Genomic DNA, 19243 nt, shown 5'->3' with positions numbered 1-19243 from the left:
TGGAAGATGACTGCCAGGCTGGAGAGGCAGGGGCTGTCGCATCCAGCCCTCGCGCAAGAGCTGAGTGCCACCAGAAGGAAGCCTGTGCTAGCACTGACGGCCCACCTGCCACACCAGTGGAGAGGTCTCCAAGGCCGTGCCCTCTCATGTGAACGTTTTGTCTCTGCATTGCTGCACACACAGAGTGTGATCTAAAAGCTCCTGCCTGCTCTAGCGATACATGAGCTGCCAATGGAGATAGCCTGCCTTTGGCAATAATCAATATCTCGATGCTTCGGAGGAAAATGTAAACTCCATGTTATGCATCTCAGCCAATTGTGGGCTATCGTACAGAGGTCAGAGCTTCCCTGATCCCCATCACTAACTTCACCACAGAAAACTAAATTAAGGTCTGAATAATAAGTTCTGTTTACCCTTGTTATGTTAGCCTGCATGACTACAAATATTATTAATCATCATAATGTCGTACAGGCCTGCTTAAAATCCAGATGCAGAGCCACAATCTGATCTCAGTTATACTGGTACAAACTCAAAGTACCGGTAATTTCATTTGAAAGGATGTCACTGGGGTTAGTTTCCAAGTTGCCTTTGGATTGCATAAATTTTGTTCTGTCCTCTCCTAGCCATACCACACTTTTATTGTCGTAAATTACTTATGCTAGAGTCAAACCATTATAAGACTGGGTTTATATGAAGCAGTATTTCCACTCAAGACAGGGATTTATTATAAAGACATTTAAAACTGGTTACACGCTACGTTTCACATTTCATTCTCAGCAAGTTGAAGGGTATGATGTCACTTAAAAAATTATTAAAAATTCACACAGATGTAAGCAATACCAGATTCTGACTCAGGCAGTTTGTCTTGATAACTACAGAGCTGAGTTTATGGGTTGGCTATCCATGTTTATTATATGCAAATAATAAAAAAAAACATTAAAGGAACATTAATAAGGTTGCAAAATCAAGCACGCAGCACCTCAGTGCCAGAACTAAGGCTGTCTGCGTGCCCTTTAATCACTCCTTTTCTGTTTATGCCTTATGGGACTGGTTGCAATTATATGATCACATACTATTTTTTCCCCAAACATCTCCAGATTGTTGGTATTCATTTAATGAGCAGGTGTTTAATATTTTGCTTTAATTGTACCATTTAGTGGGTGGCCTCCTGTCATACTACTCAAACTTCACTTCAAAGGCAGAATTATTAATTTCCTCATGACCTCCATTACACCTATCTTAATGCTTCATAAACAATTCTCTTATTTTCACAGCGCCTCTCCGAGGTGCGATGGAGATTTAAGAAAGCAAGGTAAAAAATATCTGCTGAATTTTGACGCTCAACCTGAGACACAAAACTGCCAATTTTTTTTTTTGAGAATTTAGCATTAATTTTGTGCGTTCAAAGCTCAGCTTCCATTGAATTCAGTTGCAGCTGATAAAATGTTCACCACATTTACAAATCAGAATATTAAGTCAGAAAATAAGGAACACAAAACCACCTGTTAATAATTATGTAAATGAGTGACAGCATCACATAGGAATTCCATGAAACTAGCAGGGGGACCTATTGGCAGGGAAAAACATATTTTGTCAGCAGAAGAATAGAGACACTCAAGAATCAATAGCACTTTTCCAGATGCTAGAGATAAAAGCACGTCTAATGGGCAGAGATTATTCTCCACATTTCTCCCAAGCCATTGCTTTTGTCCTATTCCTAGTCCTGCCCAGGACCTGCAGGTTCCAGCAGCATTTGGGCAAGTAAATTGAGTTCTAGTCTCTCTCCGCACCTTGAAATCTCAGTCTTTATTCCCTGTTTCAAGTCTGTGTACAAGCCGTATATAACCTTCACTACAGCTCCTTGTCCTGAGTGGGCTTCATCAGATTTTTCCTTCCCTGTGCATGTAGTCTCCTGCCCCTTCCCAGCCTCCAGCTAGGTTTGCTCCTACCCTCACCTATATGTCTTTGCCAGCCTGTGACAGTGCCTCAAGTCCCTCTCTCTTCTAGCCACTGGCTGTGCCAGCTCTTTCCAGCTGCCGACTGCTTCTTTAGCTGATTTGTCTCCTCCTAGCCCAGAATATTGCTTTTCACAGCTGGAACCCAGCAAGTTCACAAGTCCAGTCTCCCTTCCAACTATCCATGCCTCTCACTTTTTCGTGCCTCACAGCAGACTGACTCTTCTCCACTGTGTGTTTGAACTACACTTGAACGGGAGCTTCTTTTCTCTGTGCCACACAGATACAGCCCATACACAATATTAACACAAGAAAAGTCGGTTGAAGTAACCAAGCATCATCCCGGGAGAGTGACAGCAGCAGGAGTGCAGTGCAGTTGCAGGAAAATGCTGTTCAGACCTGCATTCTACTTGGTGTCTCTGGTGTATGAATTGATGATTTTTTTTTTTTTTTTTAGAGAGGTGCATAATGGGCTAAATTTAGTGAAAATTCTTTGGACAAGCAAAAAATTACATCTCTGGCATAGTGTAGCTATTTCCCATCAAATTTTGGGTCCCTGTTATTCAACATGAGGGACCTGCATTTCTCAGGACAAAAAGCTTCCTCCATTCCTCTCCTTCAAATCCTTCCCCATTTCCCTCCAATTACCCCATTCACCTCCAAACTGCAGGAACTTCAACATTCTTAGAGAAGAATGAATTATTTTGGCAATTTAAAAAAAAAAATAAAAATAATTTTTCCAATCAGGCATGGAAAATTTTGGATAAAGTCTTTTAGTTTGAGAAAATTATTAAAGCTGGACAAAGTAACAAAAGCATTAGTTGTTAACCTTAAAGCTAAGCAATGCACTTGGCCTGTCTGTAATTATGTGGATCTAGAAGGAAATATCTTAATGAAACTTTCTGTAAGTTTGCAAGAGTATCTTATTCACAACTTCTCTCCTAAGAAGAGCTCAGACCAACCCCTGCTCTGAGCTCATACACAATACACTCTACATTTTGGTATTTGTTTTTCAAGAGATGATCCTAAACCAAGAAATTTAGATCCAGATCAGCATCCTCATAGATGATTTAGAGACCTTGGTTCATCCACATTGAATTTAAATAACTCTGCATATGGCTGTATGTTGGCTTGGTCTGCATACAAAAATTATTTTAGACCATGTTTATAAAAGCTTCTTGTAAACAGCTAAGAAACTAACTATGCATATTTATGAAATTGCTACTTGTGGCTGTAAATGCTTCTATACAGGAGATGAGAAAATAAATTCCTATCACATTTTGAGGAGAACCTAGCTGATGAGACAGTAAATGGCCCAGAGGTCATTAGGTAAATCACTTGATTCCACATCAAGGCAATTTAGGAGTATACATACATGTTTGTTTCAGATCAGCTTCTCAAACTGTGTATTTTCCAAAACGGTTAAGAATTTGCTAGAAAATAAATAGCTGTGTAAGTACAGATCCCAGTTAGCAAGGACATGCAAGTACCAATAACTGCTATTTTCATTTTTCCATCATCTCTGCATTTTGCATACTGTAAATCAGGAAAGAACAAGTTGCCTCTCATGCTGTTTGTTGTATTTGTATCACTCAGACAACCCCTTGAATGTGTCCAATAGCTAATTATACAGCTATAAAGTGATCAGAGTGAACGCCATTGCCAATGCAATTAACATTCTTTATATGAGATTAACTGGATTTGAGTCACCTGCATAACTTGCTTACAAAGTTAATCTCTCAGGAGACAGAGCACTGCTTGCCCAAGCATGCTAAATAAAGACGGTTTCTTCACACAGCCAGGTCAAATTTAGCTTCAGAGCTAAACTTGAGAAAAAATCTTTTTATTTTTTTCTTTTGAAATGGTTTGCCCATAAATAAAGCTTTGCGGTATAATTAAAAATTGTTACTCTGTCAACAGCATTCAGAACACAATATATTTGAGAAACAACAAGAAAGGGTAATAAATTAAAATCGTAGACATATATAAAAATTTTAATATAGCTATTTTATAAGCTTTCACTGAGTAAATAAAGTACACACTTCCCAGACTTTCTCTGATGAGTATTAAAAATCTTTGAAGAGAACTATAAAATAGGTCATGGTTATATGTCATGTCAACCAGTTGTGCTATTACTAGGGTGACCTTTATAACTTCAGAATAAACTTTGCTTGCAGTTATACGAGGGGATTGTTAATGCAATCTGGACACACACCTACAATCTGTTGCAGTGCTTGAGATATGCGCTGCAAGAAAACCTACAGAACTGATCCTAACCAGAAACACAGGAAAATCCTTTCCTTGCTTTGGGTGCTGACACAAGTTAACCCCAGAACTCAATTTTTCCTCTATATAACAATTGGTCTGAGTATCACAGTCTATTAGAGAGACTCAGATGACCTTCAGATGTATTATTGCCCTTTCTCTGTTCCTCAAAAAGTTAGACAGCCATATATGGGACCTCAATCTAATTAAAATGATCCTAACTACCTTAATATATTTTCTCTGCTGAGGCAACTGCTAGAGTGAAGGATTTGATGGTCCCCATAATGTAGAGGCTCAATCTGATTTAGAACTGTTTTCTCTGTCTTTGCTGGAAAGAATGCATCTTTTTTTTAAAAATGTTTTCATGTTCTAGGAAGAAGTAATAAAACACGAATTAAAAGGCTTTGGGGAGGGATTTAATAGCAAATAATTAAAAATAAAAGCTTTTTTCACTTTAGCATTCTGATGTAAAGGGAAAAAAAAAGAAACATTAGACGGTTGGAAGTGAGTTTCACTTCAGAATCCTGTCAATAGCGTAGATCTTTCATTAACTGCAACATGATCTGGATAAAGTACAGCTCTCTGCCAAAAATGAAGATGTGGAAGAAGACAGGATATTAGGACCACACTAAATTTACCTATGTTGGCCAAATAAATGAAAATACAATTGCAAAAGCAGATGGTTTTATATTTAAAGACATTCTTCTACTGCCTCTTTTTAGGCACTTTTCCATTTTTCATTTGAGAAATAAGCACTCGTGTAGACATTGCAAACATCTACACTCTAAGCAGTACCCAAGATGCGATGAGCTTGCACAGTAAAGGCATGAAGCACTGTTAGGAGGCACATGCAAATAAAGTAGAATGATTTTTATCAATTGTTAGTGTTTTTCTCCTTCTATACACATCCACAACCATGTTAATTTCCATTTTTACTGAGCATTAGGTACAGACTTTGGAGACCAAATCAGACCCTTTTTCAGAGGAGTATTATTATCCTGTTACAACTTGTCAGTATCTGCGGATAACAAATATTGCAAAGCCAAACTGGCTTTTTGCAAACTGCCACAAGTACACTGCAAGTGGGAAATACAAGGATTTGAAGAAAAACAGGAGGAGCTTTGCTCTGAAGGTCAAAATACACACTGCCAATTTCTCTGTCTTGAACTGTGAATGTATACCTGGTTTTGGTGGATTTTCTGTGTGGCTGGGAAAGCTTCTGGGACTAACTTCCAGGATACAATGGGACAAGACTCTCTGCTAAGGCCTTCCACATAGTCAGAGCTCAGGAAAGTAAAATGGGGCACAACGTCCTCATTAAGGGATTTTTAAATTTTTTTTCCTCTAACATCATGTCATCATAGTATACTCTTTCTGGAACTATGGTATCTCTTTCACCCTGACAATGTCTAGAGAACATCAAACACAAACACTTCTTCAAGCATCAGACAAAAATACCTCTTCATCCCACAGGACCTTATTAGCTGAAAAAAGGCTCAGGTACCAAAGCTAAAATCAAAGATTAATCCAAAACAATCTTTAATATGTCTGAATTGACATATCTTTTAAGACATTTTTGTACTCTTCTTAGTTATGCTTTATATTCTTTTGAGGCTCTTCTAAATATATTTTTTTCCACTGCTTGATGCCAGCCTCTTGAAGTTGATATATTAAGGCTTTCATTGATTTCACTGAGCTTCAGAATCAATATACAAGATATACCTTTGTACATTCTCTTCAAACATACCATCTTAAGTCCAAAGGAACAAAAAGAGGTCTGAAATAGTTAAAACAACTTGAAAACTTATCTGAGAACAGTGCAGCAGTATGACAGAATGATAAAAGGTTAACTTAAACAGCAATTCTTACTGTATTTAATTTCTGGCTCCATATTATGTATTTACAAACCAAGCTTTCTTACAAATTGGAATGAAACTGTGTCTGTTTTGCATCTTGCTTTAATTCTGTTCAGCCAAACGCTATGAGCCCAAACACAAGCAAAGCAGCCAAATTTGTATCACTTACACTTCTGAATTTGGCCTTTAGAATAGCGCGATCATAATAATAAAGTACCATGCTGCCTCTTTTTGTGAACGTTAGGTTTGATGGATTAGTTATTAACTTCCTTTAAAGGCCAACTTAGACTCTGTGACAGACCCTGACTTCTTGCTTTACTCCAAGATTACACCTTGGAGCCTCATAAAGGCAAAAACTAGCAGTAGTGCTTGAAAGAGAAGAGTAACAAAATGTAATGCATCATTGTCACTATTCAAAACACAGGGATAATTTTGGGAAGCACTGCGTATATAATCCATTTGCTTTATGATATTTTACTGTGAAAGTTTGGCAATTTTTCTGCTAGAAAACATGACTTGGGAACAAAAGAAATGCAACCTGCACCGACACTAACAGTATGCTGTTAGCAGTGCCTAAATGTTGAAAACTAGATTTCCTATGCAGGTGGGGTTGAAAAAAAAAAATTACTTGTTTTGTGAAAGTTCTACATGTATTACCCACAACTATCTCTCAGCAAAGGTTATTGAATGGGTACCCAGCCAAGTGGATACATTCTGCACATGGGAAACTTTCATTTTCTCCTCCTACTTCTTTCCAAGGTTCTTATTGCCCATTTTATTTATTTTTTTTTAAACTCGGGAAAGGTGTAATCTTTTAGGCTAGGCTTCCATGCTGTTCCCCTCAGGCCACCAGTTACCACCACACTGACTCAGTTTTTCCAGAGGCAATGCCTCAAGCTAAATTTACTGTACAGGAAGCCAGAGATCTGTCACAAGTCACATGCAGAAATTAACTTCAGGTATTATAGAAAAACTTGCAAAGCCAAAAGTAACAAATGGCGATTCCTGGAAAGGTTTTAGAACTAGTATGAAACAGGTCCTTTTCCTACAGAGTAGCGTGTTTACTAAGGCCCTCTTCACACTATGGAAAGGGATTGGGGGTTTGTTATTTGGAAAAGGAATAGAGACATTAATAATCAGCTAATTAATACACATTCCTCTCCAGAATCAGCACCAGCTGTAGGCTTGCCAGCCACTTTATTAAATTCTCTAAGTCTCTTAGCTAAGATACCTTCATTTTAATTATAAAGCCTATTTTCAAATATGTTCAAAACAGTTAAAGTTGGGCACATTAATAATATATAAGTACTATGATATTTTTAGTGTATTTTTCTCAACATTTGCACTATTCCCATGTTCCTCAAACCTGTGAGTCATATTAGAGGAAGGCTGTGGACTTAACAGAAGACCTGTGGTTTTGCCTGTGTTCAGTAAAGTCAATCTGAACATGTACAGCCAATCTGATGTTTCCCAGAGTTGCTGGATTTATTGGATTTATTGTGTATGCTTAGACTGCTTGGACTGTCCAGTAGATACATTGCTTCCTGGAAACATCATGGATAATGGTCTCCAGTGCACTGTGTGTGCACCCACCCACACACGAGCTACTGCCTGGAGTCCAGGAACGGAATACAACTGTTCTGCTGGTGGAAGGCAAAGCCAAGCCACCTCCTTTTGTACGGAGCAGACCAGGACTAACCTGGACATGTCTATACAGTGAGCCCAATACACCAACATAGAGCTTCAGGGCCAGGTGGCGGCCAGGAAATGGGCACAGGATAGTCGAATCGTCTTGTCAAACAGCAGATCATAACCTGAGCACCTGCTTCCTGCATGCTATTCTTGTACGGCAAAAAGGAAGATAACAAGGGCATACCTAGACAGAAGGGGAATTTTAGATAGGAAGATATCCAGATAGGACAGGAATTTTAAATACAATTTTCTTTAGGTAGTCTAACACAATTATGAAGAATTAAATTATCTAATTTAATATATTGCTGATTTTGTTCAGTATTCACAAAATAGGCTTAGATTGTATTTTACGAGTTGATTGCTATGATTCAATCCTGTAAAAAAATTCAGAATATTGTAATTGGCTATGTATTATTTTACATATCAAGACAAACCTAATACTTTTTGTAGCTCTGCAGGATATGAAATTACATGCGTATTTCAGTTTTTATTCTGATAGTTCAATGCTTTTTAACATATTATTTTCTTAAGGATTTCTTAAGGCTTTGTAGTTTAGGACTGCAATCTGCTTGCTATCCACAGGGAGTATTACCAGAGATTATCAGTACTTAAACTGATGAAGAAGATATGTCATGTCTCTTTCACATTTGTATAAAGGCACAACTTCAACAGATTGGCTGCAAAGGACATAATAATTTGATAGAGATCCTTTCTGTGTTTTTTTGCAAGGTATACTAGTTCTGTCTTTAAAAGTCATTTGCTTCCATGAATCCACAACAAACTAAGTGGAGTGGAAGCCTTTACAGTCTTGTAATGCTGGAAAGCAGCAAATCCTCAGTCACTCACGGATCTTATCTAGCAGAAACTTTTCTATGCCTTTCGTGAATCCCATAATATGTTTTTTTAAAGTGGACAAACAAATGTTGAATTGCACATACATGCAAACACAGACGGCAATATGTGTGACTGGGTTTTCCAGTGCACCATATTAGGCAGAAGGTAAAAAAATTAGGAGCATCTGCTTCAGAAAGGACCTTAGGATTTCTATGAAAAGTCTTACTGGAATTACAAGCAGTCTTGTTTGGAATTTCCGTATTGTATCAAGGATATCAAAGAGGTGTAGCAGGAGGGAACATTAACACTATTTCTCTTTCTCTTTTGTATGCATATCTGTGTTTTCTTTAGCAGTGAGGTTTTTTTTCCTTATTGATTTTCTTTTGTTTGCTCAAGACCTCTTGACTAATTCCTACAAAACCACAGCTAATGGTAAATAGAAATGTCATGACTGCAGGATGTACCACAGCAGGATTTTGCAGCTTTGCTTCTTATCCAGTTGTTAGCAGGATGGATCCAGCTCTAGGTTCAGTATTACTCTATTCTTGCTCTAGACCCTAACCATAGGACAAGTGTTCCTAACAAATTCTTGTCTTGCCCATCAGGTCTGGAAGCTCTCTCACACAGGAAACCTATTCATTTTTGATTCATTCAGCAGCACCAAAAACCTAAATGATGCCCTGTCTTACAGGATGAAAAGCTGCTTCATGCCCTTTAAAAAACAAACGACAAAAGTATCTCTATGTATTCAAAAAGCTGATCTCAGGATTTTCTCCAATGACTTTTTACTGATCAATTGAGCTCGTTTGTGCTCTCCTACAAAGGTTTGATTTCACAACCCCACAGGAATAAGGAATTATTTAAATAGGCAATGCTGGTCCAAATCTCTGTTAAGCAGGCATTGTCAACTATATTAGAAGTAGCTTAATTACATTTGGCAATTTTGTGAGGGAGAACATTATGTCCTGCATTACCGTCTCTGAGTGTATGCATATCACTAAGGACCTCCAATTAGATTGAAGCTATGTGCTTAGAAGGAAAATGTTGAGCCATCACAGCTCCAGAATTAGAAATTGCAGCCTTTGAAACATGGTCTTCTTCAGAAACTGTGAAATGCAGCTTAAGCAGTACTATTCTGTTTTGTTAACCTTGTTTTGTCTCATATCTTGATGAGTCACCCAGGTCAATTCAGTCTATGACATCTGTAGTGAAAAGGAAACAAAAGCTTGAGTCACTTTACCAAACACAGTCAGCTCTGCCGGATCGCTGTCTCGCTCCCCCACCATGTTTGTTCCAACACAAGTGTACATGCCGGCATCACTTTTTCTTGTATTGGAGATCATCAGCTTCCCACCACGTATCTGTTTCAAAACAAGGAATACATTTTTAACTTCAGATAAACAAACGATATCGGAAAAAAGCTACCTTCTCGGGCAGCAAGTTCCACAACTAACACATTTAAAAGTTTGTTTGTAAATATACGTATAGCTTTAAAATTATAATCCTATATACTTAAATATCTTTAAGCTGTTCTAGAACACATTTTATCCTACTGACTGATTTTAACTGCATTTCAGGTTTTTCTTTAGTTTTCATTAGCTGCCTTACATTTCAAAGACTACATTTCTTGCTGCCTCTTTGGCAATGCAGAGTGCTTGTATTTCTTGCATGACGATACATAAAGGACTCTTGACATCTGTCTCAAGAAAAAGGTAATTTTACTTAGTTTTATTTAGTTCATTTTCTTTTACTGGTGTCTGAACAGTTTCCTTCTTCACTGATTAAGACAGATTTTCTCTTTTCCTTGATGCAAACAGACTGAATATAGCCCAAACTAAGAATTCACCTGACTCCCATAAGACTTAACATCTTCCTGGCTACAAAGGGTGCTTATAGAGTGAAAGAGCAGGGTAGTTGAAAGTAATAAAGTGACAAATTTTGCAGCTTGTGAAGTCACAGACAGTGTCAAAAGTTAGACAATGAGGTGCTTCAGAATAAGCTAGGAATATAGCCAAAGAAACTTGAAAGTCAGTGAATGATAACCAGTTCCCTGCCACTATTCCTTCCTCTACTCTTGAGTAGACCCTAGCAGAGAGAGCCTGGCCCACAAATAGCAACTACTTAGATTGTTTAGCTTGAAATACTTCCTTAGGCATCCAAAGCAACAAACAGGCTTCCTGATAGTACTTCCATATTGAATAAGGTCAGCACTGAACAAGTTACATATCTTTACATACAACATAAAATTTTATTGAAGGAATATTAATACTGAGAAGCTAAGCATTTAAAAATTAGGAATGAAATATGTCCCCGCATCCTTAATTTATCCCATTTGCTTGCACATACCATGATATAATTTCTAATCTCTTGATAAGTTAGGTATTTCTGCTGGATCCTTTTTCATTCAGTACAATGAACTGTCACAGAATTCAACCAGTGTTACTCATTTACTGAATATGTATTCCTATTCAGGAACAATCATTCTTTAGAGTACAACTTCAGCCTTCGTTTAGAATACACATCCCAATTACAACACTAAATACAACATTACCAGTATCATCCTAAGCTGTTGGTTTTTTCCCCCAGAGTATTTGTGTACCTCATAGATAAGACTGATTTTATCTTTAAAACACCTCTCTGATATAAGATCTGATATTCTCATTTCACTGAACTGAGATTTCATTTCAGTGAACTGAGATCAGTCAAAGACATCCACTGAGGCCCCCATCTAACAGAGCACCTTACATGACCAAATCTACAGCTCTAACAGACCTCCATTACACTGGTTATACAAATCAAGCCTCAAGAAGTTCAAGCTGGAGACCCAAACCAGAAGGAATGAACAACCTTCCCCCCCTCATTTGGGAAAGCTCAGAGAGGCAAACTGCCGAGAGTAATGATGAGTCTCTATGGGAAAGGCTATAAAGCTGTAAAGTTCTGCTGCACTCAGCTGTGTGGCTTCAATGCAGGCCCTGTGTCTATAGACAACCACCTGAGTTGTACTCACACTGATCCGCTCTTCCTTGTCGTCAATACGGACTTTATCTTTCTTCCAGTAGATGGTAGGCTCAGGGTGTCCACGAGGTGGCTGGCACTCCAATATGGCAGGCTCTCCAGCTGCCACCACAACATCTGTAGGGTTTTGGCGGAAGTCATCCCGTAGCACTAATGCAATAAATGAGGGAAAGAAGAAAAAAATTACTAGAAGTGATGACATTGTAAGTGTGTGTGGGGGGAAATACATGCAGATACATATAATATTAAACAAACAAAAAAGTCTCAACCATTATTAGGTGATGACTTTGCATCTTATATTTACTATAAAGGATCTCATAAAAGAAGTTGGTGAGGCGTGACCTTTTGTCTAATGGAGGCAGATTTCACATACACCTTTTTTTTTTCCTTGTTTTTTCTCTAGATAAGACCACTGCTCTTCATTTAAATTAGAAAGACCTGTAGCACCCATTACTCTTTTTAACCTTGACAGGGTCACTACCCATCCTTGCAAAAGTAGCATTGCAGATCTGATGCTGAGTTCTTTTCATAAACAGAAAACAACACGCTGAATATCTGGCTTGCCTGGATCTCCAACTTCAGCATAAGATAGGTAAAGAAGTGACACAACAGATACTGAATTGCTGAGTTACACCTTGATTAAGGGTATTGTTATTATTACTGTTATTATTGTTATCACCAAATACATGCTGAGGTGATCACCAGTTCTGAAAGGTGTCAGAGAAATCAAGCTGATGGTAGCATGCTTCCAGCATATTTATTTCTTCCTTTTACTTTTTTAGTTTTCATTTCTGCAACTTTGACCAGTGCTGTCTCATGACATTGAAAAGAAAGAGCATTTAAACCACCAAGCTGCTTGAGAACTAAATTAGGCAACAGAGGCCAGCTTCTTATGTAAATCAAGCTTCTATAAAGAAGGATTAGGTCCAACTAGCTGACTTCAGTGTGTTAAAATGATATCCACTTCATCGTTATTCTTCCATGTGTGTCCTAGTCTCTAGGTTAATTGACATTCTTATAAACATAAAACTGAAAATAGCTCTAGATGAGCTACTGAAATAGAATTTAGGGCATTTCCCCTCCTTGAATTTCAGCTACGTATGGCTTTCATTAAGGCTTTAAAACAGTTCTCGCCCTTAATGGAACCAGGGCCCTCTGAGAAATTAGAAAACACTGTATCCTAGTGAAGGGGCAAGTCAGGAAGAGTTCAGCAGAAATTGCTCAGTCTCATTTCATAAGCAGAGATAATTTACTGCTTTCAATGTTAATAAAATGTGCCCCATTTTAACATTTGGAACTGAATATTTTTCTGTCCTGTAATAAGCCAGAAGAAAATATGATTAATACATGCAAGAATTGGTCTCTGAATGGGCTGAGGTGAGTGGGCTCTATATATGTGGCACTCAAAATGACATATGAGGTAACTTTTATTGTTCCCCATTTTGGGATACACAGGTAGATCCCAGAGGAAGAAGGGAATTAATTGGAAGTTAATTCCTTTTCTAACACAAAAAAGAGTGATTATTTAGGTCTTGCTCTTGAAGCATAAAATAAAAGTGACAGGACACAGTTGGCAACAAATGCAGCTCTGGCAAGAACCCGTAGTCTTCTTAGGTGACACACCCAATTGATACATTTTTTCCAACAGATAATTTAACAAAAGACTCAACCCCAAAATATTTTTTATTAATACAGATCACTCATACATTTTTGATTCACAGTAATAAAATTGACAGAAATGGAATTTATAGAGCTTCAAGATCAAATGGAAGAAATAACTTACGCAATGCACAACACAGAAACAGTACACTGAAGATCATGGGCTGCTGACTATTTGCCATTACAACATTTTGCAAAGCCAAGAAAGCTAATACCACAGCAATTTCAGGGAAAGAACCAGAAAAAAAAGTTTTACAAAATCACCTATTTTAGGAAGCATTTTCACGTGTCTCTGTGATCACTATGATACACAGGAAGAAAAAATACTCTAGGCAATGCTATGCCCTCTTTCATATAACTGGCAAATGGATAAACATCAACTGCTTCCATTATTATTACACACAAAGTAAATATTAATTTTTATTGGCTTGATTCTTTGTACAATTACAGAACTTCAGTGCAAATCCATTAGTGGAAATTCCCCGGAAAATCACCAGATCCCACAACATAATGACGTTATACTTCTGACTCCTAACTCCTGGCAGCAATATTAAGGAAAGCATTTTCCTTTAACATTTCACACTGCTATATGAAGCTGAAAAATACAGTTTCTTGGGGTGATACACAGCAAATTACATTAACTTTCTCTGAATTATCCCAGCAACTGTGTAAGGTTACAATCAGCCTCAGAATATGAAGCTAAGAGGTGATTTGATTTTATCACATTCCTTTACCCAAGTCTTACTGCAAATCTGGCTTGAGTGGAAGACAAAATTGATGCTACAGGGTTTACTTAATCTTGCTCTGTACCTCAGCACATACGCGAATCTTGAATAGATATATCTCACCATTTCCATCTAAAGCATTCTGTGTTTTGGAGAAAAACAAAAAATGGTTGGAGAAAAATGAAATAGGGAAAAAATAAAGCAGGGACAGAAAGACAAAGATAAGAGAAAAAAGTGTGGAATATAAATTAAAGAGAGAAAACAACTCAGAGAAGAAGAGGGGAACACTGTAAGTTTAGGGAGAGTGAAAACAAAAAGGCAGGTAAAGGAAGGAAAAGAGTAAGAATAAAAGCAGAGAGAAAAAGAAGATAAAGAGCAGAGGGCATGAGCTGCCATTCCTGTGATTCAGTGCTTTTAATGCAATATAACAATGACAATACAAAGCACAGACATTAATCTGATCAGCACAGCCATCCCAGCACATCCAAACATCACCCCAACAGAGAAGGAGCAAGGAAGAGGAAGGGTGCGTGTGGAGGAGACCAGAGCACGAGCTGGTGAGCTCAGCTCTCCCACTCCAGCTGCACAGAAAGCCACAGAAGAAAGGAGCATCAACTGGAAGTTGAGTTCACACTTATTAGCACAGTAAATGGAAAAGTTGCAGCACAGCTTAGTGCATTCACCATATCTAATGGCACAATCATCTGTGAAAACAGAAAAATGGTTGAGAGCTGCAGAATATTCCTCAGCCAATTATCCACAATAGCTGGGTACTTCCAAATAACTATTAGTGTGCCTGAGCGAATCACCCTCTCCACACACTGGCAAGAGGCTTTTGTTCACTTGAGAAGCCAGCCCTCCTCAGGGCCCTCTTGGCAGGGCACAAACACTAGCATTTTAAAAATTCAACACAAGTGGTGAAACGTTGCCATCAGGCTCCTCTTCCTCATCCCATGTTCTCATTTTGCTTTATTCCAATTTTAACATAAGTTACGCAGCTCCCTTTGTGCTTGCATGGGTGTTACCCCACATTTAACAAGGGATGCCAAACAGAAAGATCGCTGGCATCCTGTCCTGCCTGCCCACGCTGGGACCGCAGTGCACCTGGTCTCCTCAGAGAGCAGGACCCCAGAGGCTGCCACGCAGCCCCAGTGGCAGCGACAGCGATGCAGAGGGGAGCTGCTCCCCTCTGCCAGCCCAATGGCAGCGCAAACATCCTCACATTTCGAGAGGCAAAGCCTCGGAAGGGCAAAAGCTTCTGGATGGCTACACCTCGCTGTCTGGAAAGGCACCGGGGGACCAGAGAGCTGGAAAGGACAGCTAAATTGTACACACAGCCTACAATGGTGCTGTGAACAAAAGTTAATTAAAGTTTGATCGGTCTCTTTGTAGCTTGAACAAGCTGATGCTGCTCAAACAAGATAGAGGTCTGCGAGCTGCCACGTCGGTCTTTAAGGCATGCAAAGTCCTGTATGGCCATTTACAGGTACCCGCAAGTGTAATCACAGAAAGCAAGCACATCTAGCAATGGCAGTGCCGAGATAAACATTCGCAGGCCACGCACCTGCCAGAGTGAGGGAGAAAGAAGAAAAAAGAAGTCCCCGCTACCGAGGCGACTGCTTACCAGCACCTGCCAGCTTAGGCCCAAATCCAGGCCTCGGTCAAACTGATGCTCATAAACTCAGGGAATTACACGGAAACGGAATTAATTTCCTCGATCGAGGCTCCAGCAATTTGTTTAAAGGAAGCAGAGATAAAGCCACAACGTTTATGGGGTAGGAGGGAAGGTGGCAGGGTCAAAATTATTCTAGGCTAGATATCCATGCCTTAATCCTGCTTTCCACTACAACAGCTTTCAGGCCCTTAGAAAGAAAACATTTTTATAGGATTTACATTTACATGATGATTACAAATAACCATCTGTCTGCTTCCACTTTTTCAATCTGGTCCATGTCCCACGAGCCCCTAGCCTGTGGTCAGAGCAGCTAAGCTGGAAGGAAGAAGTGGATGCCCGTCAGGAGGCTTTGGGATAATTGCATTCTTCTCCCACCAGCGCTCGGCTCTCCACCTCCTCCCCCCGGCATGCACAGTGAACATGTGAGATTACTGGGGATGGGAGGGAGAGAAAGACTATCTTTTTTGTCTTTTTCAATGAATGATAATGTCTAAAACACAGCTACATCTGTCGTGCTGACTAGAGGGTATAAAGAGATATTGAGTAAATACTAATGTGCTTCTGTAACTTAGGTCCTGGTAGTTTATCTTCCCCCTCCTATTCTGTTTTGTGCTTATCTCAGGATAATATTATTCTCATGTAAAGATTTTACATAGCCACATCGGTGGCAGGCTGGTCACCTGCCACACACAGGTAGGTCTCCCCTGATCCAAGGCACTGCCCCACAGGCATTTTCCTAAATCCTTCTCTCTCCACCACTGCTTTGGCACGTCCCTCCTCTGATACGTACTGATATGAACAATCAACATGAATTATTATGTCAAATAACTGCCCAGATGTCATGCAGTGGACAGATTAAAGGATTATTATGCTTTAGGTAGCATATGGTGCAGAGGGGTATTTTAGAACTTGGCTAATGTGTATGATCTACTGGAACGGTCCCTGAGCAAGCCAGCACTACCTGCTGAAACAGGGTGACAGGAAAAAAACAAGGGGTCACAGACAACCTTCCTCGTGAAGAATAATAATCCACTTTATCTGAGGATGCTGCTGCCCTACTTCTCTGTTTCAGCAACTGCCTCTGTCATATTTTGTAAGGAAAATAAAAAAAAAAATCACCACCTAGGCAATAGTCCTAGGCAAGACTCCCAGGGAGTTCCTGAGCACCCTCTGCATGTGCACCATCTGGGAAAAGCTGCCATCTTTTTTTAAAAAAAGATGATAAGGAACTATACTTTTTTTTCCTCCTGTTCTTTTTCCCATCCTTCGCCTATCTCCTGGTACAGATATTGCCTAGGAGACATGAATGCTAGCTAATTTACCATGACTCAAAATGTTCAGACTTTACTTTAAAATGAGGCCCCAAACCCACGAGATTCATTTTCAGAGGTGTAAGGATATTTTAAAAGAGTCCAGTAGCTTCAACAGTGTTTGATTAGTAGGGTCCCTAGAAATCAAAGTGAAGAAGACAGCAGCAGGGAGATACCTGCATCAAGAAACAAAAGGAGAATCTTCTTTCTTGCAGATTCAGCAACTTTCTTTGGCTTCATCCCTTTTTCTCACTCAGTATTTCATGTGCTTCTGAACTTAGTAACCTACTCAGTACTTACAGTTAAAGGTAGCTTGCTTTTTATTCTCAGACCTCAGCAAAGACCAAGATGTGGAAAAACCACTCCATTCTGACACATTCTCTAAAACTTCTAACAGCTCATACATACAGATATACACATTTATAGAATTTGAACTTTGTGATGAGCATTAATGTCTAAACGTGAAAGTGGAGACCCTTGCTTCTAAACACAGAATCTCTTAAACCAGGTGAACAGAGAATTACAGTGTTAGAAATCAGGTGCATGAACCAACACTGACAAGTAAGTAGACAGATTCCAAATGGAGTCAGTGGGAGATAGTTGGGGTTTTTCTCTCTCTAAATTTCAGTCTGAGGTGTACCCCAACTAGCTGATTGCACAAAGGTCAGGAAAGAAGATAGGCTTTTTCCTTTCTTATTTACAGCACACATTGCAAGAGCCAGACTTTGAAATCCTTCTTCAACACTTAACCCAATTAAGGGCACTGCCGACCTATTTTCCCTTTTACACAATTGCACAGGTATACAAGTGGTAGTTATTGCAGACATTAGCTTATGATTTGTTTCTGATTTTTTAAAGGCTGCTATTTGTGCTGAATTAAGCGTATGCAATACAGCTTGAATATACTTACTGGAAAATTGTATAATGTCCTTGTCTTTCTTGCGATTCATTGTGATCACTTGAATGCAATCTGACATCTCCATAATTTTTTCTGAAAGATTTTATTTGACCACTAGATAGCATGAAGAGTGGAGATTTTTCTAATTTGGAACATAACATATTTATGTTTAAGCTTCCTGATTGAAAACAAAGTTCTATCACCTGTCTTCATTGCGATGAAGCCCCAATAACCTTCTTTCTTTTTTAAACTCCCACCTCCTTCCACCAACAAATTCTGAATGCTGCAGTTAACAGTCAGCAAGCTCATTACCCATCTGCTATAAATCTTCAAAAGCATCACTGTGTTTGACAGTCAAGAAAGGCAAAGGGAAGCAATAAGCATAACCAAGTATTCTTTATGAATGCAAATATCCTGAAGACCACATTTAAGTAATTTCAGAAATCTAAAGCTATACAACGTAATATGTTGAAAAATTTTCTCTAGGATACAGAGTAGATTTCTTTTTTCTTATTCTTAAAGCATAATCACTTTTGATGAATGCACTGCACAGATTGCTAATGCTAACAAGAGAGACATTACCAAGAGGTTTTTTTCATTGAAACTAAAAACCCTACTACTTGCTTAAAAGTTCAGAGACTTTCTAAAAGAACTGGTACCACAATTGCAGACAACGAACTTTGAAAAATGTGCATGGTCTGTTGTAAGTCTTAAGATTTAACAAGGATCAGACATTTAGCAGTTTACTAGAATAGTTATTTAATGATCCTTTAAACTCAAGTTTGATGTTAGCTTTTATGTGCTCTTCGTATTTAACGGACTACATATTCAGAAAATCAGGGACAAGTAATTTATTTTTTCCCAACTAATGTGAATATCAGATGTGGAATCAAGCACAGCTTCAAAAAACACCACATCACAACTGAAGTAGTGTACTTTCACTGTCACTTGTATGCCAGCATGTCTTATTTGCAGCAAGAATACGGGACTAGTTTCACCAAAAGCACTAGAGGACTCTTCAAATCACATCAACTACGCTTCTCTCCCAGCAAGGCAGTAGGGAGGATCATGTTTGGTAAAAGAGGCAATCCTCCAGAATCCCTCATAGGCTACCATCAGAAAAAGGATAGATGGGAGCGGATAGACCTTTGCTCTCCTGCACTAGAGCCATTCTTAAGTTCTAATAAGCAAAATTTAAAAAACCCCACACCATTCTAAACTTAAAGGAATTAGAAATATATAACCAATTTTCAAAAACATTGGCATCCAAAAAACCTCAAATGTTACTGTCAGAGATATATGAACAAAATTCAGGGGGGAGCTTTTCATCGAATACTTCAGAAGAGCACACAGAAACTG

General features: G+C 38.8%; 1 protein-coding gene across 1 annotated transcript in view; it reads right to left on the bottom strand.

Moving 5' to 3' along the window:
- Nucleotides 1–19243, bottom strand: part of ROBO2 (roundabout guidance receptor 2) — a 476837-nt gene that overhangs the window by 137402 nt on the left and 320192 nt on the right. The window contains exons 3-4 of the mRNA XM_050895055.1: nt 11610–11767; nt 9843–9963 (exon numbers count right to left, since the gene is read on the bottom strand). Coding sequence (XP_050751012.1) covers nt 9843–9963; nt 11610–11767 — 279 coding nt within the window. The remainder of the gene's footprint in view (nt 1–9842; nt 9964–11609; nt 11768–19243) is intronic.

The sequence above is a fragment of the Gymnogyps californianus genome, chromosome 1, assembly GCF_018139145.2.
Source record: "Gymnogyps californianus isolate 813 chromosome 1, ASM1813914v2, whole genome shotgun sequence".
Taxonomy (NCBI): Eukaryota; Metazoa; Chordata; class Aves; order Accipitriformes; family Cathartidae; genus Gymnogyps; species Gymnogyps californianus.
This window is presented reverse-complemented; position numbering and strand designations above follow the sequence as displayed.